At 43.9% G+C, this 25,419-nt stretch overlaps 1 protein-coding gene across 2 annotated transcripts in view; it reads right to left on the bottom strand.

The window, feature by feature from the left end:
• Nucleotides 1–166: 166 nt before the first annotated feature.
• LOC130319376 (zinc finger protein 260-like) overlaps nucleotides 167–25,419 on the bottom strand; it is a 37,392-nt gene continuing 12,139 nt past the window's right edge. Inside the window, exons 2-6 of one of the 2 annotated variants that reach the window (XM_056552925.1) lie at nucleotides 20,053–20,200; nucleotides 19,005–19,184; nucleotides 14,878–15,004; nucleotides 14,513–14,794; nucleotides 167–3,252 (exon numbers count right to left, since the gene is read on the bottom strand). In XM_056552925.1, coding sequence (XP_056408900.1) covers nucleotides 1,742–3,252; nucleotides 14,513–14,794; nucleotides 14,878–15,004; nucleotides 19,005–19,184; nucleotides 20,053–20,130 — 2,178 coding nt within the window. In that variant the 5' untranslated portion in view covers nucleotides 20,131–20,200 and the 3' untranslated portion in view covers nucleotides 167–1,741. Of the gene's footprint in view, nucleotides 3,253–14,512; nucleotides 14,795–14,877; nucleotides 15,005–19,004; nucleotides 19,185–20,052; nucleotides 20,361–25,419 lie in introns of those variants that run through there. The other variant, XM_056552926.1, reaches the window with a different exon arrangement.

Below are 25,419 nucleotides of genomic sequence, written 5' to 3'. Positions count from 1 at the left end.
GCTACATCATAATTGTATTGTACTATACGAAACCCTATTCCTAGCAAAACTATAGGGAGATATCGGAGACTGAGATAGCGAAACCGGAGATAAAGTATATATGTATATATATATATATATATATATATATATATATATATATATATATATATTGTGGGAGTTTAGCTCAGTAAGGATGGGCAAATGGCATAAATCCCCAGTCCGAGACAGAGACAATTATAATGCAGGGCTTCTCCTGCTCTTTATTGTATTGTCCAAAACAATAATGTACAGCTGTATTACCACTGGCATAGAACAAAACAAAACTTGTCCAAGCACTTACTGTTCATTCTGATATCACTATACAAGTGGCTTACTACCAGCCACCCGACAAAACAAATTTTAAATGTGTTACCTCACACAACTGACAATAGTCCCAGGAGAGGCCAGCAGACCTAAGGACTTCAGGTCAAGTTACCCACATGGCCTCACAAGGCAGACTGACTCTCAGCTATTCTTATAGCCCAGTAATGAGCTGTGTCCAGCACCTGTGCTGATCTGGGCTCATCTGAAAACCTGGAGTGGCCCAGGAAGCAGTATGAAATTCCCAACTACCAACTTGCCTTTCATTCTATAAAAATACAGGCCAAAAATAGGACTTACTAAAATCACATAGCAAGCTTAATCTTGTCAGAGATTTATTAATCTCCTGGATTCCCCATAACTCACCCAGCTTCTATTGGACGAGACAAGTGCTTACTGGAACTTGGTGTTCAACAGAAGACCACAAAAGTACCTTGGGAAAATATAATGATTGTCTTACAATATATACATACTGTAAATATACAAAACTCAGCATTTTAGAAAACATTGGGAGCAAAGGTTACATGAGGGCACACACAGCGAACAGGCTGCCAACGGCCCAGATCACTAGTAGAGAGGATTTTGTGATCCACCGATAAGTGTGAGCGGCTCCCACAGTTTCCTTGTCCACCATCCAGACACAGGTGGCCCCTTCATTACACTCGTCTCTGCCCGGACCCTTTCCAGGCACTTAGCAGAAGTAAATGTGGTGTCTCGGTGCCCATTACGTGTCTGGCCATTGACAGCAGCCCCCGTCACCTTCATCTGCAGTGATGTTATGGACCAGAAACCTGGACTGTTACAGACTGGAACCATATTCTCTTTAGTGATGAATCCAGGATCTGTTTGGGATCTGACAATGATCGGGTTGGAGTATGGAGGCCTTGTGGTGAGCGCTTCAGTCCTGCCTTTGGAGTTACACACTGCCCCCTACTGGTGTGATGATCTGGGGGGACATCACATATGACAGTCGGTCACCCCTAGTAGTGAGGGACACTAACAGCTCAGTGATATGTGCAGGACATCCTGCGGGCACAAGTGTCCCCTCTCATGGCTTGTCAATGAGTGTATATATATTTATATATACACCAAATATTCTATACACACGGATAATACATAGATGTGTTATCTGGATTTTATTCGCTTTTTAGATACTGGAAATTTGCTAGTATTGTCAGATATTTTTTAAACATCATTACGTGCTCTAAATTGGCTTCTCTCCTGTGTGTTTTTTGATGTTTTTCTTTCTAAATAAAATATTTTTCACATTCTAGACATAAAAATGGCTTCTCCACATGTGAATTCTCTGATTTGTAACAAAACTTTGTTTTGGGGTAAGACATTTCCACATTCTGAACATGAAAATGGCTTCTCTCCCCTGTGAGTAACGTTTTCCATATTATACACATGAAAATTGTGAGTGAACTTTTTGATGTTTAATAAGAACTGATTTCCAAGAAAAACATTTCCCACATTCCGGACATGAAAACGGCTTCTCTCCTGTGTGAGTTTTTTGATGATGAAGAAGATCTGATTTCTGAGAAAAACATTTCCCACATTCTGAACATGAAAATGGCTTCTCTCCTGTGTGAGTTTTTTGATGTTGAACAAGATGTGGTTTCTGAGTAAAACATTTCCCACATTCTACACATGAAAATGGCTTTTCTCCGGTGTGCACTTTCTGATGTATAATAAGAAATGATTTTCTATTAAAACATTTTCCACATTCCAGGCATAAAAATGGCTTCACCCCTTTGTGAGCATTTTGATGATGAACAAGATCTGATTTCTGAGTAAAACATTTCCCACATTCTAAACATGCATACGGCTTCTCTCCTGTGTGAATTCTTTGATGTTTGACAAGATTTGATTTCTGAGAAAAACATTTCCCACATTCTGAACATGAAAATGTCTTCTCTCTGTGAACGTTTTGATGTAGAATAAGATTTGATTTCTTAGTAAAACGTTTTCCACATTCTTGGCATAAGAATGGCTTCTCTCCTGTGTGAATTCGTAGATGGTCAACAAGACTAGCCTTTGCAGCAAAACATTTTCCACATTCTGGGCATGAAAACAGATTTTCCAATGTGTGAGTTTTTTGATGTTGACCGAAAGAAGATTTTCGAGCAAAACATTTTCCACATTCTGAACATGAAAATGGCTTCTCTCCTGTGTGAATTCTTTGATGTTGAACAAGCTTTGATTTCTGAGTAAAACATTTCCCACATTCTAGGCATAAAAATGGCTTAGCCCCTGTGTGAGCATTTTGATGGTAAACAAGATCTGATTTCTGAGTGAAACATTTTTCACATTCTAAACATGCATATGGCTTCTCCCCTGTGTGAATTCTTTGATGTCTAATGAGATGTGTTTTCTGAGTAAAACATTTACCACATTCTGAACATACAAATAGCTTCTCGCCTGTGTGAATTCTTTGATGTTCCATAAGATATGATTTCTGAGTAAAACATTTTCCACATTCTGAACATGAAAATGGCTTTTTTCCTATGTGAACTTTTTGATGTGCAATAAGGTTTGATTTTAATGCAAAACGTTTTCCACAGTCTGAACATGAAAATGGCTTCTCCCCTGTGTGATATCTTTGATGTCTAACAAGTTCTGATTTGTAAGTAAAACATTTCCCACATTCTGAACATGACAATGGCTTTTCCGCTACATTAGCCTTTTGATGTCCATCCTTCCTTCTGTGTCTTTTATTTCGCGTAACAGCCTGTGATGAATCTTTAGGTCGGACTTGTATAACAGGATGAGATGACAGATCTTGGCTGTGAAGGGCTGAGGGTGTATCTGGGATAATGGAATGTTCTTCATATGTATCTTGTGTGATATCATCATCTGCTTTATAATCTGAAGATATAAGATTCTCCTCTGATCTCCTGGTACAGTCATCTGTGAAGAAGAAAACAGATCGGATTATTTCTAAGTAATAACCAGAAAATCTTTCATATCTTTATTTGTAAAACATCAGAAAGTTCCATCTAGAATGATCCTAGAATGTGACATCAGGGAACGTTCTCCCCATCCTACCAGCTGACCTGATCATGTCTCAGCCCCAGTTATGGCTCTACAACACTGATGGCACTACAAAGCCCAGCATTCTCCAGACACTACACTACTGATCCAGTTATTCATCTTGTATCATATTAAACCATCGTCCTTTATAAATCCCTGATCCATCTTCTATCTCTCTTCTTATTCTCCTCTAATATCTGCGGGGGATTCTCTCTCCTAACCCTCTATCAGTGTAGACACTTCTCCTTTATAGTTATAGCAGACTTAATACATATTATTCCATAAACCCATCAATCACCACAACAATTCATTATCGAACGCATTTTAATTACTAAGTTGCCATCATGCACACTATCGCACGATGTATGTTGCAAACTTCTTAACAGGAACAGTAGTATCCGTGACCCACCTCCCCTTGAAGGCTTACTGTCAATTAAAAACAACTTCTGACATGTTGCCCTGACACTCTGCCCTGGCATGTTGCCCTGACACTCTGCCCTGACATGTTGCCCTGACACTCTGCCCTGACATGTTGCCCTGACACGTCATGTTTGGGAACAATGTCAAAAGTTGTTCTTAAAGGGGTATTCCAGGCAAAAACATCATCCAAAGGATAGGGAATCTCCCTGCAGCACCCGCCTTCTATGCGGGGCTGCGTCTCCAGTTTCGGAAACGGCGTGGCGGCCCCTCTCATAGACATGAATGGAGGGGGCGTGACGTGACATCACGTCCCCAGTCCCGGAAACCCAGTTTCAATATTGTATGTCAACTGACCCTAGGACCGAGGAAGGGCAATATTGATAAAGCCCTCCTTAAGGAAGAGGCAAGGTGGATATATAGGTTGAAAAGCCTATCACCTACCGGTTTAAATGAAGGTTTTTCCTTCGCAGCATTTTTGTAAATTGCGACAGATAAATACTGATAATAAAAGAGAATATGTAATTAAAAAAAGACAATCTTTGAGTCTATTTACAACCTGTTCCGCTCTATCATTGAGCTCTACTTTAAAGTATTCAGTCATTTTGACTGTGCCCCAGGACAGACAGAGTCCCACCAATTCATCCAGGGTAGGGTACACTACGACAGCATTGATACCTGGCTAGGCCTAGCTTAGCTACCTCTGGTTTAACGTCAGGTCCCACCTCATATTCAGTGACCGGATCCAGAACACAGAACTGGATAAAAATGTTATCGTTCATTTAACCTCTTCAGTATGCATACGCCCTGCATCCAGAGTCCTTAACCCCTTAAGGACCAGGCCATTTTACACCTTAGGACCAGAGCGTTTTTTGCACATCTGACCACTGTCACTTTAAACATTAATAACTCTGGAATGCTTTTAGTTATCATTCTGATTCCGAGATTGTTTTTTCGTGACATATTCTATTTTAACATAGTGGTAAAATTTTGTGGTAACTTGCATCCTTTCTTGGTGAAAAATCCCAAAATTTGATGAAAAATTTGAAAATTTTGCATTTTTCTAACTTTGAAGCTCTCTGCTTGTAAGGAAAATGGATATTCAAAATATTTTTTTATTTTATTCACATTTCCAATATGTCTACTTTATGTTTGCATCATAAAATTGATGTGTTTTTACTTTTGGAAGACACCAGAGGGCTTCAAAGTTCAGCAGCACTTTTCCAATTTTTCACAAAATTTTGAACCTCGCTTTTTTTCAGAGACCAGTTCAGGTTTGAAGTGGATTTGAAGGGTCTTCCCATTAGAAATACCCCCCAAATGACCCCATTATAAAAACTGCACCCCCCAAAGTATTCAAAATGACAATCAGTAAGTGTTTTAACCCTTTAGGTGTTTCATAGGAATAGCAGCAAAGTGAAGGAGAAAATTCACAATCTTTATTTTTTACATTCGCATGTTCTTGTAAACCCAATTTTTGAATTTTTACAAGGGGTAAAAGGAGAAAATGTATACTTATATTTGTAGCCCAATTTCTCTCGAGTAAGCACATACCTCATATGTCTATGTAAAGTGTTCGACGGGCGCAGTAGAGGGCTCAGAAGCGAAGGAGCGACAAGGGGATTTTGGAGAGTACGTTTTTCAGAAATAGTTTTTGGGGGGCATGTTGCATTTAGGAAGCCCCTATGGTGCCAGAACAGCAAAAATAACCCACATGGCATACCATTTTGGAAACTAGACCCCTTGGGGAACGTAACAAGGAATAAAGTGAGCCTTAATACCCCACAGGTGTTTCACGACTTTTGCATATGTAAAAAAAATAAAAAAAAATTTCACTAAAATGTGTGTTTCCCCCCAAATTTCGCATTTTTGCAAGGGTTAATAGCAGAAAATACCCCCCAAAATTTGTTACCCCATCTCTTCTGAGTATGGAGGCACCCCATAAGTTGGCATGAAGTGCATTACGGGCGAACTACAATGCTCCGAAGAGAAGGAGTGATATTTGACTTTTTGAGAGCAAATTTTGCTCGGGGGGCATGTCGCATTTAGGAAGCCCCTATGGTGCCAGAACAGCAAAAAAAAAAAACACATGGCATACCATTTTGGAAACTAGACCCCTTGAGGAACGTAACAAGGAATAAAGTGAGCCTTAATACCCCACACGAGTTTCACGACTTTTGCATATGTAAAAAAACATATATATTTTTTCACTAAAATGTGTGTTTCCCCCCAAATTTCACATTTTTGCAAGGGTTAATAGCAGAAAATACCCCCAAAATTTGTAACCCCATCTCTTCAGAGTATGGAGGTACCCCATAAGTGGACCTGAAGTGCACTACGGGCGAACTACAATGCTCAGAAGAGGAGGAGCACCATTGAGCTTTTGGAAAGAGAATTCATTTGGAATGGTAGTCAGGGGCCATGTGCATTTACAAAGCCCCCCGTGGTGCCAGAACAGTGGACCCCCCCACATGTGACCTCATTTTGGAAACTACACCCCTCACAGAATTTAATAAGTGGTGCAGTGAGCATTTACACCCCACTGGCGTTTGACAGATCTTTGGGACAGCGGGCTGTGCAAATGGAAAATTACATTTTTCATTTTCACGGATCACTGTTCCAAAAATCTGTCAGACACCTGTGGGGCATAAATGCTCACTGTACCCCTTATTACATTACATGAGGGGTGTTGTTTCCAAAATGGGGTCACATATGGGGGGGGTCCATTGTTCTGGTACCATGGGGGCTTTGTAAACACAAGTGGCCTTCAATTCCGGGCTCTCACTCCTTAGCCTTGTTGTGCGTCTGCAGAGCATTTTACGCCCACATATGGGGTATCTCCGTACTCAGGAGAAATTGCGTTACAAATTTTGGGGGTCTTTTTTTCCTTTTACCTCCCGTGAAAATAAAAAGTAAAGGACAACACCAGCATGTTAGTGTAAAAAAAAAATTTTTTTTTTACACTAACAGGCTGGTGTAGACCCCAACTTTTCTTTTTCATAAGGGGTAAAAGGAAAAAAAGCCCCCAAAATTAATAACACAATTTCTCCCGAGTACGGAGATACCCCATATGTGGCCCTAAACTGTTTCCTTGAAATACGACAGGGCTCCGAAGTGAGAGAGCGCCATGCGCATTTGAGGACTAAATTAGGGATTGCACAGGGGTGGACATAGGGGTATTCTACGCCAGTGATTCCCAAACAGGGTGCCTCCAGCTGTTGCTAAACTCCCAGCATGCCTGGACAGTCAGTGGCTGTCCGGAAATGCTGGGAGTTGTTGTTTTGCAACAGCTGGAGGCACACTGGTTGGAAAACCTTCAGTTAGGTTCTGTTACCTAACTCAGTATTTTCCAACCAGTGTGCCTCCAGCTGTTGCAAAACTTCAACTCCCAGCATGTACTGATCGCCGAAAGGCATGCTGGGAGATGTAGTTATGCAACAGCTGGAGGGATCGCAACTACAACTCCCAGCATGCCCAGAGAGCTGTTTAGGCTTGCTGGGAGTTGCAGTTTTGCAACATCTGTAGAGCTATAGTTTAGAGACCACTGCATAGTGGTCTCCAAACTGTGGACCTCCAGATGTTGCAAAACTACAACTCCCAGCATGCCCAGACAGCAAACTGCTGTCTGGGCATGCTGGGAGTTGTAGTTTTGCAAGATCTGGAGGTGCACAGTATAGAGATCACTTTGCATTGGTCTCAAACTGTAGACCTCCAGCTGTTGCAAAACTGCAACTCCCAGCAAGCCTAAACAGCTCTCTGGGCATGCTGGGAGTTGTAGTTTTGCAACATCTGGAGGGTTACAGTTTAGAGACCACTATAGTGGTCTCAGACTGTAGCCCTCCAGATGTTGCTAAGTAACTCACCGGCTTCCGTTGGATCCAGGGAGCTGCGTCGCGGTCCTCTTCTTCCGCCGTTCGTCGCCCGCTGCCGCCGCTGATCGTCGCCGCTGCCGTCGCCGATGGGTAAGTGGATCTTCGGCGCCGGTCCCTGTCGGTTTCCCCGTCCTGCCCCGCCTATTGTGGGAGGGCAGGACGGGGAAACCGAAAGTAAACCCCTCCGCCCCCGATCTGCTATTGGTGGTCGCGTCTAGACCACCAATAGCAGAGATAGGAGGGGTGGCAACCCTGCCACCTCACTCCTATCGCTACAGGGGAATCGTGGGTGTCTAGGACACCCGCGATCCCCCTTCTATTCCGGGTCACCATAGACCCGTATGACCCGTAATCGGCGCAAATCGCAAGTGTGAAATCACTTGCGATTTGCGCCGATCGCCGACATGGGGGGGTCTAATGACCCCCCTGGGCATTTGCGCGGGGTGCCTGCTGATAGATATCAGCAGTCACCCCGGCGCGATCCCCGCCCGGCGCGCGGCGGGGACCGAAATTCCCACGGGCGTACAGGTACGCCCTTGGTCCTTAAGTACCAGGGAGCAAAGGCGTACCTGTACGCCCTTGGTCCTTAAGGGGTTAAAGGGGGTACTCCGGTGGAAAAACAAATTTTTTTTTCTTTTTTAAATCAACTGGTGCCAGAAATGTAAACATATTTGTAAATTACTTCTATTAAAAAATCTTAATCCTCCCAGTACTTATTAGCTGCTGAATGCTACAGAGGAAATTCCTTTTTGGAACACTGATGACATCACGAGCACAGTACTCTCTACTGACATCTCTGTCCATTTTAGCAACCATGCATAGAAGATGCATAGAAGATGTATACTAAGGGCAGCATGGTGGCTCAGTGGTTAGCACTGCTGCCTTGCAGTGCTGGGGCCTTGGGTTCAAATCCCACTAAGGACAACAATAAATAAATAAAGACTTATTATTATAATAACGTCAGCAGAGAGCAGTGTGTTTGTGATGTCAGCAGAGAGAATTCCAAAAAGAAAATAATTTCCTCTGTAGTATTAAGCAGCTAATAAATACAGGAAGGATTAAGATTTTTTAATAGAAGTAATTTACAAATATGTTTAACTTTCTGGCACCAGTTGATTTAAAAAAGAAAAAAATAATAGTTTTTCCACCAGAGTACCCCTTTAAGGACGTGGGGCGTATGCATACGCCCGTGGGAATTCCGGTCACCACCGCTAGCTGGTTGGGGACCGGACCGGGATGCCTGCAGTAAGCGATATTTACTGCTGCTCTTCCTAGTGGGTGCCAAACTGCAACTCCCAGCATGCCCAGACAGCCTTTGGCTGTCTGGGCATGCTGGGAGTTGTAGTTTTGCAACATCTGGAGGGTCACAGTTTGGAGACCACTGATACAGTGGTGCCCAAACGGTAGCCCTCCAGATGTTGCCAAACTACAACTCTCAGCATGGCTAGACTGCCCAGGCATGCTGGGAGTTGTAGTTCTGTAACATCTGTCCCTTCAGATTTTGCAATTTTCATGACATTTTTTCAAAAAGCGAAAATATGTCCATTTTATGATGCCAACATACAGTGGACATATTGTATTTGTCAATAAAACTATAATTTATTGGGAATATCCATTTTCCTTACAAGCAGAGAGCTTCAAAGTTAGAAAAATGTTAAATTTTCATGAAATTTGGGGATTTTTCACCAAAAAAGGATGCAAGTAACGCCGAAAATTTACCACCAAAATAAAGTAGAATATGTCACGAAAAAACAGTCTCAGAATCAGAATATTCGGTAAAAGCGTTTTAGAGTTATTAACGCTTAAAGTGACGTGGTCAGATGTGCAAAAAAGGGCTGCGTCCTCAAGGGGTTAATGTTCCCTATTGAACTTTGACATCTACTATTCTCCTTACTATGGCCGAAGAAGCCTTATTTAGCTATCTCTGGCTCAATGTTAGGTCCTAATTCATATTAAATAACTGGATACAGAACATAGAAGTGAGAATATTAACAGGATCTGACATCTAATGCTCCCCATGTTATATCCTGATAATTATCTATTATAAAGATTAAAATGCTGGCCATAAGTGGCGTTTATTATATCATCATCATATCACATCTGTATTAAAAGGGGTATTCCAGGCCAAAACTTTTTTTCTATATATCAACTGGCTCCGGAAAGTTAAACAGATTTGTAAATTACTTCTATTAAAAAATCTTAATCCTTCCAATAGTTATAAGCTTCTGAAGTTGAGTTGTTGTTTTCTGTCTAACTGCTCTCTGATGACTCACGTCCCGGGAGCTGTGCAGTTCCTATGGGGATATTCTCCCATCATGCACAGCTCCCGGGACGTGACATCATCATTGAGCAGTTAGACAGAAAACTTCAGAAGCTAATAACTATTGGAAGGATTAAGATTTTTTAATAGAAGTAATTTACAAATCTGTTTAACTTTCCGGAGCCAGTTGATATATATAAAAAAAAAAAGGTTTTGCCTGGAATACCCCTTTAAGCTGCGGAGGCTGCGCGCATGCGCAAACGTACCGCTCTACTAGAATATGCAGCCGACACTGACAACCAAAGCGCCGATAAGGAGAATCTGTGCGTGCGCGAATACTGAAACCTGGACGGAGGTCTGCGCGTGCGCAGACGGAACGGAGAGTACACACAGCTAAGGATAGAGAAGAAGTACACAGAGATGACGTCGGTGGAAGCAAGCATTCGGATTGGATATGAGGTCAGTACAATCATCTGTTAAAGGAGTACTCCGCCCCTAGACATCTTATCCCCTGTCCAAAGGATAGGGGATAAGATGTCAGATCGCCGCGGTGCCGCTGCTGGGGAGCCCCGGGATCCCCGCTGCGGCACCGCGCTATCATTACAGTACAGAGTGAGTTCGCTCTGTGCGTAATAACGGGCGATACAGGGGACGGAGCCGCGTGACGTCATGGCTCCACCCCTCGTGACATCACGGCCCGTCCCCTTAATGCAAGTCTATGGCAGGGGGCGTGACGACCGCCGCACCCCCTCCCATAGACTTGTATTGAAAGGGGCGGGCTGTGACGTCACGAGGGGCGGAGCCGTGACGTAACGATGCTCCGGCCCCTGTATTGCCCGTCATTACGTGCAGAGCGAACTCGCTCTGTGCTGTAATGATAGTGCGGTGCCGCAGCGTCGATCCCGGGGCTCCCCAGCAGCGGCACCGCGGCAATCTGACATCTTATCCCCTATCCTTTGGACAGGGGATAAGATGTCTTGGGGCGGGGTACCCCTTTAAGGACAATTACATGCACTAGTGCAAGGGAAAAACGGAAACCGCCGTGATGATTGGCTGGGACGCAATCTGGGGGCGGACGGCCCTGATGTACAAAGCGCATAAATAGAGTGATGGTAGTGACCCGTGGCTAATAGAGCGCGGCATTGATCGCTGGCATTGATCGCTATTAACCCTTTAGACGTGGCGTTCAAAGTTGAACGCCGCGTCTAAAGTGAAACTGAAACCATGTCGGTTAGCTCAGTGGGCTGTTCGGGATAGCCGCGGCGAAATCGCGGCATCCCGAACAGCTTACAGGACAGCTGGAGGATCCCTACCTGCCTCCTCGCTGTCCGATCGCCGAATGACTGCTCAGTGCCTGAGATCCAGGCATGAGCAGTCAAGCGGCAGAATCATCGATCACTTGTTTCTTATGAGAAACCAGTGATCAATGATAAAGATCAGTGTGTGCAGTGTTATAGGTCCCTATGGGATAACAATGATCGGTGTAAGAGATCAATGTGTGCAGTGTTATAGGTCCCTATGGGATAATAATGATAAGTGTAAGAGATCAGTGTGTGCAGTGTTATAGGTCCCTATGGGATAACAATGATCAGTATAAGATATCAGTGTGTGCAGTGTTATAGGTCCCGATGGGATAACAATGATCAGTATAAGATATCAGTGTGTGCAGTGTTATAGGTCCCGATGGGAACTATAACACTGCAAAAAACAAAGTGAAAAAAAAAGTGAATAAATATCATTACCCCCTCCCCTATTAAAAGTTTGAATCACTCCCCTTTTCCCATAAAAAAAAAAAACACAGTGTAAATAAAAATAAAAATAAACATATATGGTATCACCGCGTGCGGAAATGTCCGCATTATAAAAAAATATTGTTAATTAAACCGCTCGGTCAATAGCGTACGTGCAAAAAAATTCCAAAGTCCAAAATAATGTATTTTTGGTCCCTTTTTATATCATGAAAAAATTTATAAAAAGCGATCAATAAGTCCTATCAATGCAAAAACTTCAGATCACGGCGCAAAAAATGAGCCCTCATACCGCCCCGTACACGGAAAAATAAAAAAGTTATAGGGGTCAGAAGATGACAATTTTAAACATATTAATTTTCCTGCATGTAGTTATGATTTTTTCCAGAAGTACGACAAAATCACCTATATAAGTAGGGGATCATTTTAATCGTATGGACCTACAGAATAAATATCAGGTGTCATTTTTACCGAAAAATTTACTACGTAGAAACGGAAGAAAATTACGTTTTTTTTTCAATTTTGTCTCACAATGATTTTTTTTTCCGTTTCACCGTAGATTTTTGGGCAAAATGACTGACGTCATTACAAAGTACAATTGGTGGCGCAAAAAATAAGCCGTCATATGGATTTTTAGGTGCAAAATTGAAAGAGTTATGATTTTTTAAAGGCAAGGAGCAAAAAACGAAAATGCAAAAACTGAAAAAACCCCGGTCCTTAAGGGGTTAAATAAAAGAGATATTACTTACACAAGGTTAGGACTGTATGATACATTTATTAATATTGTAAGTTCCGTAAGCAACACCTTATTTTGTGTCCGCCAACACAGAATACTCTAAAAGTGCCCCCATCCCGAGACTAGACTCTGGATCCACCCCTGCTGTCAGGTATGGTACGATCCCTAATAATATACCTGTCTATCACACTCTGTTATCTGGGATCCGTATTATAAATAGGTAAAGTTTACTGATCACCTGTCCGCACTGATCTTAGCAATTAAAGGGGTACTCTGCCCCTGGCATCTTATCCCCTATCCGCCCCTCATGACATCACGGCCCGTCCCCTTAATGCAAGTCTATGGCAGGGGGCGTGATGACCGCCACGCCCCCTTCCCATAGACTTGTATTGACGGGGGCGGGCCGTGACGTCACGAGGGGCGGAGCCGTGATGTAACAATGCTCCGGCCCCTGTATCGCCCGTCATTACGTGCAGAGCGATCTCGCTCTGTGCAGTAATGATAGCGCGGTGCTGCAGCAGCGATCCCCGGGGTCCCCAGCAGTGGGACCCCGGCGATCTGACATCTTATCCCCTATCCTTTGGATAGGGGATAAGATGTCTAGGGGCGGAATACCCCTTTAAACATTTCACCACATTAGTTTAGTCCGACCAGAACTTTAGTCTACAGATGATAAACCTCTATCCAAGGAGCGGTGCCTCTTGTCGCCCCCTTATGGCGGTTTCATTACTTGTTCAATAGCAAATACCCAAAAGTGTCCTGTGTAGCCCCCGATGTTTAGATGCTGAGGACATGGTATGTGCATGTCATTGAGGTGTTCAGCAAATCTCATTCCTAATAGGCGACTTTTGCAGCAGCCACATACGGGTATTACAAGCATAGCACTATTTTGGACCATAAACACTATTTAAAGGACCAGGAATTACCGTATTTTTGGCCCTATAGGATGCACCGGCGTATAAGACGCACCCAATTTATAGGTGCAAAATCTAAAAAATGTAAGATTTTGAACCCAATAGCGGTCTTCAACCTGCGGACCTCCAGATGTTGCAAAACTACAAATCCCAGCATGCCCGGACAGCCGTTGGCTGTCCGGGCATGCTGGGAGTTGTAGTTTTGCAACATCTGGAGGTCCGCAGATTGAAGACCACTGCATAGGAGGTAATACTCACGTGTCTCCGCCGCTCCGGACCCGTCACCGCTGCCCTGGATGTCGCTCCATCACTGTCGCCGTGTCCCCGTCGCTCCCAAACGTCTCTGCTGCCGGCCGGGTATCCTCGCTCTCCGTCGCCGCCATCACGTCGTTACGCACGCCGACGCACGTACGCGACGACGAGAAAGGAGATCGCCGGCCATACAGGGGATCCCTGAACGGAGAAGACACCGAGGAGGCAGGTAAGGTCCCCCCCCGGTGTCCTGTAAGCACTAACCCGGCTATTCAGTCCGGGCTGTTCCGGACCGCCGCAGTGAAATCGTGGCGGTCCCGAACAGCCCGACTGAACAGCCGGGTTAGTGTCACTTTCCCTTCAGACGCGGCGGTCAGCTTTGATCGCCACATCTGAAGGGTTAATACAGGGCAGCACCGCGATCGGTGATGTCCTGTATTAGTCGCGGGTCCCGGCCGTTGATGGCCGCAGGGACCGGCGCGATAGGGGTGTATTCGCCGTATAGGACGCACCGACTTTTTCCCCCCAGTTTTGGGGAAGAAAAAGTGCGTCTTATACGGCGAAAAATACGGTAACCTCTTTATGACAGCCGGGCCCCTGCGCTAACTGCATGGATCAGGGAAAACCTCAGATCGAAGTAGTTTAACCCCTTACACACTGCAGTTAAAGCATGACCACAACACGTAAGGGATCTGTGCGGCTCAGTAACATGATCACCTGATGCTGACCGAAAGTCATTTATGGGACTAGTTAGGAAGATTTTTCTATAAAACAATATAATTAACATAATAGATATCACTACATCTGTATGGACCCAAACTATAAAAATATACCATTATCTGGGGAACACTAAGAAAAGAAATTATTTTTTTGATAATCTTCCCAGAACATGTAAAAGAATCTGTGACTCTTCTCTGCATCTAGTGGTTACTACTCACCTGGGCAATTACCTGTAGGAATGTCCTCCTTATACTGCTCATCACCGCTCACATCTGTCTCTTCTTCTTCCTTTATGTCTATAGCATTAATATAGATCAGATCTTTCCCTGTAGGAATGTCCTCCTTATACTGCTTATCACTGCTCACATCTGTCTCTTCGTCTTCCTTTATGTCTGTAGCATTAATATAGATCTGATCTTTCCCTGTAGTAACGTCCTCCATATATTGCTCCTCTAGCAGACGGGGACACCTCTCTGGTGCTGTTCTCTTACTGGATCTGACTGTAGGGAACACATACAGAGACTGAATTCATTCTTTACATACAAATAATGAGAGGACGTGTGTATATAGTCATGTCTATTACCTGGTGATGTGAGGGGCTGCTGATCCTCCATCATGACCTGATCCTTGTACTGATCCTTGTGTCCTTCTACATACTCCCACTCCTCCATGGAGAAATAGACCGCCACGTCCTGACACCTTATAGGAACCTGACACATAATGATACAGTCATCACCCCGACCCCTCCAGTGGTGTTACTGTATAATGTCCCAGCATTCCCAGCAGTGTCACCTCTTCAGTCATCACCAGACCCCTCCATTACTGTATAATGTCCCAGCAGTGTCACCTCTCCAGTCATCACCAGACCCCTCCATTACTGTATAATGTCCCAGCAGTGTCACCTCTCCAGTCATCACCAGACCCCTCCATTACTGTATAATGTCCCAGCAGTGTCACCTCTCCAGTCATCACCAGACCCCTCCATTACTGTATAATGTCCCAGCATTCCCAGCAGTGTCACCTCTCCAGTCACCACCAGACTCCTCCATTACTGTATAATGTCCCAGCATTCCCAGCAGTGTCACCTCTCCAGTCATCACCAGACCCCTCCATTACTGTATAATGTCCCAGCATTCCCAGCAGTGTCACCTCTCCAGTCATCACCAGACCCCTCCATTACTGTATAATGTCCCAGCATTCCCAGCAGTGTCACCTCTCCAGTCATCACCAGACCCCTCCATTACTATATAATGTCCCAGCAGTGTCACCTCTCTAGTCATCACCAGACCCCTCCATTACTGTATAATGTCCCAGCAGTGTCACCTCTCCAGTCATCACCAGACTCCATTACTGTATAATGTCCCAGCATTCCCAGCAGTGTCACCTCTCCAGTCATCACCAGACCCCTCCATTACTGTATAATGTCCCAGCAGTGTCACCTCTCCAGTCATCACCAGACCCCTCCATTACTGTATAATGTCCCAGCAGTGTCACCTCTCCAGTCATCACCAGACCCTCCATTACTGTATAATGTCCCAGCATTCCCAGCAGTGTCACCTCTCCAGACATCACCAGACCCCTCCATTACTGTATAATGTCCCAGCATTGTCACCTCTCCAGTCATCACCAGACCCCTCCATTACTGTATAATGTCCCAGCAGTGTCACCTCTCCAGTCATCACCAGACCCCTCCATTACTGTATAATGTCCCAGCAGTGTCACCTCTCCAGTCATCACCAGACCCCTCCATTACTGTATAATGTCCCAGCAGTGTCACCTCTCTAGTCATCACCAGACCCCCTCCATTACTGTATAATGTCCCAGCAGTGTCACCTCTCCAGTCATCACCAGACCCCTCCATTACTGTATAATGTCCCAGCAGTGTAACCTCTCCAGTCATCACCAGACCCCTCCATTACTGTATAATGTCCCAGCAGTGTCACCTCTCCAGTCATCACCAGACCCCTCCATTACTGTATAATGTCCCAGCAGTGTCACCTCTCCAGTCATCACCAGACCCCTCCATTACTGTATAATTTCCCAGCAGTGTCACCTCTCCAGTCATCACCAGACCCCTCCATTACTGTATAATGTCCCAGCAGTGTCACCTCTCCAGTCATCACCAGACCCCTCCATTACTGTATAATGTCCCAGCAGTGTCACCTCTCCAGTCATCACCAGACCCCTCCATTACTGCATAATGTCCCAACAGTGTCACCTCTCCAGTCATCACCAGACCCCTCCATTACTGCATAATGTCCCAGCAGGGTCACCTCTCCAGTCATCACCAGACCCCTCCATTACTGTATAATGTCCCAGCAGTGTCACCTCTCCAGTCATCACCAGACCCCTCCATTACTGTATAATGTCCCAGCAGTGTCACCTCTCCAGTCATCATCAGACCCCTCCATTACTGCATAATGTCCCAGCAGTGTCACCTCTCCAGTCATCACCAGACCCCTCCATTACTGCATAATGTCCCAACAGTGTCACCTCTCCAGTCATCACCAGACCCCTCCATTACTGCATAATGTCCCAGCAGGGTCACCTCTCCAGTCATCACCAGACCCCTCCATTACTGTATAATGTCCCAGCAGTGTCACCTCTCCAGTCATCACCAGACCCCTCCATTACTGTATAATGTCCCAGCATTCCCAGCAGTGTCACCACTCCAGTCATCACCAGACCCCTCCATTACTGTATAATGTCCCAGCAGTGTCACCTCTCCAGTCATCACCAGACCCCTCCATTACTGTATAATGTCCCAGCAGTGTCACCTCTCCAGTCATCACCAGACCCCTCCATTACTGTATAATGTCCCAGCAGTGTCACCTCCCCAGTCATCACCAGACCCCTCCATTACTGTATAATGTCCCAGCAGTGTCACCTCTCCAGTCATCACCAGACCCCTCCATTACTGTATAATGTCCCAGCAGTGTCACCTCTCCAGTCATCACCAGACCCCTCCATTACTGTATAATGTCCCAGCAGTGTCACCTCTCCAGTCATCACCAGACCCCTCCATTACTGTATAATGTCCCAGCAGTGTCACCTCTCCAGTCATCACCAGACCCCTCCATTACTGTATAATGTCCCAGCAGTGTCACCTCTCCAGTCATCACCAGACCCCTCCATTACTGTATAATGTCCCAGCCGTGTCACCTCTCCAGTCATCACCAGACCCCTCCATTACTGTATAATGTCCCTGCAGTGTCACCTCTCCAGTCATCACCAGACCCCTCCATTACTGTATAATGTCCCAGCATTCCCAGCAGTGTCACCTCTCCAGTCATCACCAGACCCCTCCATTACTGTATAATGTCCCAGCAGTGTCACCTCTCCAGTCATCACCAGACCCCTCCATTACTGTATAATGTCCCAGCATTCCCAGCAGTGTCACCTCTCCAGTCATCACCAGACCCCTCCATTACTGTATAATGTCCCAGCAGTGTCACCTCTCCAGTCATCACCAGACCCCTCCATTACTGTATAATGTCCCAGCAGTGTCACCTCTCCAGTCATCACCAGACCCCTCCATTACTGTATAATATCTCAGCAGTGTCACCTCTCCAGTCATCACCAGACCCCTCCATTACTGTATAATGTCCCAGCAGTGTCACCTCTCCAGTCATCACCAGACCCCTCCATTACTGTATAATGTCCCAGCAGTGTCACCTCTCCAGTCATCACCAGACCCCTCCATTACTGTATAATGTCCCAGCATTCCCAGCAGAGTCACCTCTCCAGTCATCACCAGACCCCTCCATTACTGTATAATATCTCAGCAGTGTCACCTCTCCAGTCATCACCAGACCCCTCCATTACTGTATAATGTCCCAGCAGTGTCACCTCTCCAGTCATCACCAGACCCCTCCATTACTGTATAATGTCCCAGCATTCCCAGCAGTGTCACCTCTCCAGTCATCACCAGACCCCTCCATTACTGTATAATATCTCAGCAGTGTCACCTCTCCAGTCATCACCAGACCCCTCCATTACTGTATAATGTCCCAGCAGTGTCACCTCTCCAGTCATCACCAGACCCCTCCATTACTGTATAATGTCCCAGCATTCCCAGCAGTGTCACCTCTCCAGTCATCATCAGACCCCTCCATTACTGTATAATGTCCCAGCAGTGTCACCTCTCCAGTCATCACCAGACCCCTCCATTACTGTATAATGTCCCAGCATTCCCAGCAGTGTCACCTCTCCAGTCATCACCAGACCCCTCCATTACTGTATAATGTCCCAGCAGTGTCACCTCTCCAGTCATCACCAGACCCCTCCATTACTGTATAATGTCCCAGCAGTGTCACCTCTCCAGTCATCACCAGACCCCTCCATTACTGTATAATGTCCCAGCAGTGTCACCTCTCCAGTCATCACCAGACCCCTCCATTACTGTATAATGTCCTAGCAGTGTCACCTCTCCAGTCATCACCAGACCCCTCCATTACTGTATAATGTCCTAGCAGTGTCACCTCTCCAGTCATCACCAGACCCCTCCATTACTGCATAATGTCCCAGCAGTGTCACCTCTCCAGTCATCACCAGACCCCTCCATTACTGCATAATGTCCCAACAGTGTCACCTCTCCAGTCATCACCAGACCCCTCCATTACTGCATAATGTCCCAGCAGTGTCACCTCTCCAGTCATCACCAGACCCCTCCATTACTGTATAATGTCCCAGCATTCCCAGCAGTGTCACCTCTGCAGTCAGCAGCTCCATCATCTTGTTGATGAGTTCTAGGATCTTCTGTTCTTCCATTTCCTCATGTATCAGGGAGTGAGGTGGGGGCCCCGGGATTGGGCTCAGGGTTCTTCCCCATCCTTCACACACAGGGGCCCGACAGCGCCCACTAGAGGACTTCTTCACTACTGTGTAATCCTGTGTATGGAGAGACACATTAATATCACTACATACATTCCCAGAATCCCTCACCTCTCCAGTCATATCCATCTGTTATTACATAGATAAGAATGAGGTCATGTGACATCACTCCCAGAATCCCTCACCTCTCCAGTCATATCCATCTGTTATTACATAGATAAGAATGAGGTCATGTGACATCACTCCCAGAATCCCTCACCTCTCCGGTCATATCCATCTGTTATTACATAGATAAGAATGAGGTCATGTGACATCACTCCCAGAATCCCTCACCTCTCCAGTCATATCCATCTGTTATTACATAGATAAGAATGAGGTCATGTGACATCACTCCCAGAATCCCTCACCTCTCCAGTCATATCCATCTGTTATTACATAGATAAGTATGAGGTCATGTGACATCACTCCCAGAATCCCTCACCTCTCCAGTCATATCCATCTGTTATTACATAGATAAGAATGAGGTCATGTGACATCACTCCCAGAATCCCTCACCTCTCCAGTCATATCCATCTGTTATTACATAGATAAGAATGAGGTCATGTGACATCACTCCCAGAATCCCTCACCTCTCCAGTCATATCCATCTGTTATTACATAGATAAGAATGAGGTCATGTGACATCACTCCCAGAATCCCTCACCTCTCCAGTCATATCCATCTGTTATTACATAGATAAGAATGAGGTCATGTGACATCACTCCCAGAATCCCTCACCTCTCCAGTCATATCCATCTGTTATTACATAGATAAGTATGAGGTCATGTGACATCACTCCCAGAATCCCTCACCTCTCCAGTCATATCCATCTGTTATTACATAGATAAGAATGAGGTCATGTGACATCACTCCCAGAATCCCTCACCTCTCCAGTAAGCTGGAAGAGTATCTGTAGGGTGAGGTTTATGATCCTGTCGGCCATCTTGTTCCTGTTTCTCTCCATGGTTGATGGGTCATCCAGAAGAATTCTCTTTTATAGAAGATATCAGCAGAGGATCCTGGGTTGGAGAAACCTGAAGGGAAGAAGAGGAGACGATGAGAAATGGCGGCTGCTAATAGAAACAACAACAGATGGAGAAAGAAAGAGACAATTACACAGAAAGTTCTGGATCTTGTGATCAATGAGAAAAACCCATAAGAAGTGATGAGAGGCCGAGATATCATCTATGAAGCCTCCTCATCTGACCATAAGTCTATGAGGGGAATGGTTATATGAGGGGAATGGTTATATGAGGGGGAATGGTTATATGAGGGTGAATGGTTATATGAGGGGAATGGTTATATGAGGGGAATGGTTATATGAGGGGAATGGTTATATAAGGGGAATGGTTATATGAGGAGGAATGGTTATATGAGGGGAATGGTTATATGAGGAGGAATGGTTATATGAGGGGAATGGTTATATGAGGGGAATGGTTATATGAGGGGAATGGTTATATGAGGAGGAATGGTTATATGAGGAGGAATGGTTATATGAGGGGAATGGTTATATGAGGAGGAATGGTTATATGAGGGGAATGGTTATATGAGGGGAATGGTTATATGAGGGGGAATGGTTATATGAGGGGAATGGTTATATAAGGGGAATGGTTATATGAGGAGGAATGGTTATATGAGGGGAATGGTTATATGAGGAGGAATGGTTATATGAGGGGAATGGTTATATGAGGGGAATGGTTATATGAGGAGAAATGGTTATATGAGGAGGAATGGTTATATGAGGGGAATGGTTATATGAGGGGAATGGTTATATGAGGAGAAATGGTTATATGAGGGGAATGGTTATATGAGGGGAATGGTTATATGAGGAGGAATGGTTATATGAGGAGGAATGGTTATATGAGAGGAATGGTTATATGAGGAGGAATGGTTATATGAGAGGAATGGTTATATGAGAGGAATGGTTATATGAGGGGAATGGTTATATGAGGGGAATGGTTATATGAGGAGGAATGGTTATATGAGGAGGAATGGTTATATGAGGAGGAATGGTTATATGAGGGGAATGGTTATATGAGGAGGAATGGTTATATGAGGGGAATGGTTATATGAGGAGGAATGGTTATATGAGGGGAATGGTTATATGAGGAGGAATGGTTATATGAGGTGAATGGTTATATGAGGGGAATGGTTATATGAGGAGGAATGGTTATATGAGGGGAATGGTTATATGAGGGGAATGGTTATATGAGAGGAATGGTTATATGAGGGGAATGGTTATATGAGGAGGAATGGTTATATGAGGAGGAATGGTTATATGAGAGGAATGGTTATATGAGGGGGAATGGTTATATGAGGAGGAATGGTTATATGAGAGGAATGGTTATATGAGGAGGAATGGTTATATGAGGGGAATGGTTATATGAGGGGAATGGTTATATGAGGGGAATGGTTATATGAGGAGGAATGGTTATATGAGGAGGAATGGTTATATGAGGGGAATGGTTATATGAGGAGGAATGGTTATATGAGGAGGAATGGTTATATGAGGAGGAATGGTTATATGAGGGGAATGGTTATATGAGGGGGAATGGTTATATGAGGAGGAATGGTTATATGAGGGGAATGGTTATATGAGAGGAATGGTTATATGAGGAGGAATGGTTATATGAGGGGAATGGTTATATGAGGAGGAATGGTTATATGAGGGGGAATGGTTATATGAGGAGGAATGGTTATATGAGGGGAATGGTTATATGAGAGGAATGGTTATATGAGGGGAATGGTTATATGAGGGGAATGGTTATATGAGGAGGAATGGTTATATGAGGGGAATGGTTATATGAGAGGAATGGTTATATGAGGGGGATGGTTATATGAGGAGGAATGGTTATATGAGGAGGAATGGTTATATGAGGGGAATGGTTATATGAGAGGAATGGTTATATGAGGAGGAATGGTTATATGAGGGGGAATGGTTATATGAGGGGGAATGGTTATATGAGGGGAATGGTTATATGAGGGGAATGGTTATATGAGGAGGAATGGTTATATGAGGAGGAATGGTTATATGAGGAGGAATGGTTATATGAGGGGAATGGTTATATGAGGGGAATGGTTATATGAGAGGAATGGTTATATGAGGAGGAATGGTTATATGAGAGGAATGGTTATATGAGGGGAATGGTTATATGAGAGGAATGGTTATATGAGGGGAATGGTTATATGAGAGGAATGGTTATATGAGGAGGAATGGTTATATGAGGAGGAATGGTTATATGAGAGGAATGGTTATATGAGGGGAATGGTTATATGAGAGGAATGGTTATATGAGGAGGAATGGTTATATGAGGGGAATGGTTATATGAGAGGAATGGTTATATGAGGAGGAATGGTTATATGAGGAGGAATGGTTATATGAGGGGGAATGGTTATATGAGGGGAATGGTTATATGAGGGGAATGGTTATATGAGGAGGAATGGTTATATGAGGGGAATGGTTATATGAGGAGGAATGGTTATATGAGGAGGAATGGTTATATGAGGGGAATGGTTATATGAGGAGGAATGGTTATATGAGGAGGAATGGTTATATGAGGAGGAATGGTTATATGAGAGGAATGGTTATATGAGAGGAATGGTTATATGAGGAGGAATGGTTATATGAGGGGAATGGTTATATGAGGAGAAATGGTTATATGAGGAGGAATGGGTTATATGAGAGGAATGGTTATATGAGGAGGAATGGTTATATGAGGAGGAATGGTTATATGAGGGGAATGGTTATATGAGGAGAATGGTTATATGAGGAGGAATGGTTATATGAGGGGAATGGTTATATGAGAGGAATGGTTATATGAGGAGGAATGGTTATATGAGGGGAATGGTTATATGAGGAGAATGGTTATATGAGAGGAATGGTTATATGAGGAGGAATGGTTATATGAGGAGGAATGGTTATATGAGGGGAATGGTTATATGAGAGGAATGGTTATATGAGGAGGAATGGTTATATGAGGAGGAATGGTTATATGAGGAGGAATGGTTATATGAGGGGGATGGTTATATGAGAGGAATGGTTATATGAGGGAATGGTTATATGAGAGGAATGGTTATATGAGGAGGAATGGTTATATGAGGAGGAATGGTTATATGAGAGGAATGGTTATATGAGGGGAATGGTTATATGAGGAGGAATGGTTATATGAGGGGAATGGTTATATGAGGAGGAATGGTTATATGAGGGGAATGGTTATATGAGGGGAATGGTTATATGAGGAGGAATGGTTATATGAGGAGGAATGGTTATATGAGAGGAATGGTTATATGAGAGGAATGGTTATATGAGGGGGAATGGTTATATGAGGAGGAATGGTTATATGAGGAGGAATGGTTATATGAGGAGAAATGGTTATATGAGAGGAATGGTTATATGAGGGGAATGGTTATATGAGGAGGAATGGTTATATGAGGAGGAATGGTTATATGACGGGGAATGGTTATATGAGGAGGAATGGTTATATGAGGAGGAATGGTTATATGAGGAGGAATGGTTATATGAGGAGAAATGGTTATATGAGGAGGAATGGTTATATGAGGGGAATGGTTATATGAGGAGGAATGGTTATATGAGGAGAATGGTTATATGAGGGGAATGGTTATATGAGGGGAATGGTTATATGAGGAGGAATGGTTATATGAGAGGAATGGTTATATGAGGGGGAATGGTTATATGAGGGGAATGGTTATATGAGAGGAATGGTTATATGAGAGGAATGGTTTATATGAGGAGGAATGGTTATATGAGGGAATGGTTATATGAGGGAGGAATGGTTATATGAGGAGGAATGGTTATATGAGGAGGAATGGTTATATGAGGAGGAATGGTTATATGAGAGGAATGGTTATATGAGGGAATGGTTATATGAGAGGAATGGTTATATGAGAGGAATGGTTATATGAGAGGATGGTTATATGAGAGGAATGGTTATATGAGAGGAATGGTTATATGAGGGGAATGGTTATATGAGGGGAATGGTTATATGAGGGGGAACTGGTTATATGAGGGGAATGGTTATATGAGAGAATGGTTATATGAGAGGAATGGTTATATGAGGAGGAATGGTTATATGAGAGGAATGGTTATAAGAGAGGAATGGTTATATGAGAGGAATGGTTATATGAGGAGGAATGGTTTATATGAGGGGAATGGTTATATGAGGGGAATGGTTATATGAGGAGGAATGGTTATATGAGAGGAATGGTTATATGAGGAGGAATGGTTATATGAGGGATGGTTATAGAGGAGGAATGGTTATATGAGGTGGAATGGTTATATGAGGAGGAATGGTTATATGAGGAGGAATGGTTATATGAGGAGGAATGGTTATATGAGGAGGAATGGTTATATGAGGGGAATGGTTATATGAGGAGGAATGGTTATATGAGGAGGAATGGTTATATGAGAGGAATGGTTATATGAGGGGAATGGTTATATGAGGGGAATGGTTATATGAGGAGGAATGGTTATATGAGGAGGAATGGTTATATGAGGGGAATGGTTATATGAGGAGGAAATGGTTATATGAGGAGGAATGGTTATATGAGGGGAATGTTATATGAGGAGGAATGGTTATATGAGGAGGAATGGTTATATGAGGGGAATGGTTATATGAGGAGGAATGGTTATATGAGGAGGAAATGGTTATATGAGGAGGAATGGTTATATGAGGAGGAATGGTTATATGAGGAGGAATGGTTATATGAGGGGGAATGGTTAATATGAGGAGGAAATGGTTATATGAGGAGAATGGTTATATGAGAGGAATGGTTATATGAGGGGGAATGGTTATATGAGGAGGAATGGTTATATGAGGGGAATGGTTATATGAGGGGAATGGTTATATGAGGAGGAATGGTTATATGAGGAGGAATGGTTATATGAGGAGAATGGTTATATGAGGAGGAATGGTTATATGAGGGGAATGGTTATATGAGGAGGAATGGTTATATGAGGAGGAATGGTTATATGAGGAGGAATGGTTATTGAGGGAATGGTTATATGAGGAGGAATGGTTATATGAGGAGGAATGGTTATATGAGGAGAATGGTATGGGATGGTTATATGAGGGAATGGTTATATGAGGGGAATGGTTATATGAGGGGAATGGTTTATATGAGGGGAATGGTTATATGAGAGGAATGATTATATGAGGAGGAATGGTTATATGAGAGGAATGGTTATATGAGGAGGAATGGTTATATGAGGGGAATGGTTATATGAGGAGAAATG

Source organism: Hyla sarda, unplaced genomic scaffold (assembly GCF_029499605.1).
Source record: "Hyla sarda isolate aHylSar1 unplaced genomic scaffold, aHylSar1.hap1 scaffold_2118, whole genome shotgun sequence".
In the NCBI taxonomy this organism is placed as follows: Eukaryota; Metazoa; Chordata; class Amphibia; order Anura; family Hylidae; genus Hyla; species Hyla sarda.
Note: the sequence above shows the minus strand (reverse complement) of the source record. Positions and strands in the feature narration are given on the sequence as shown.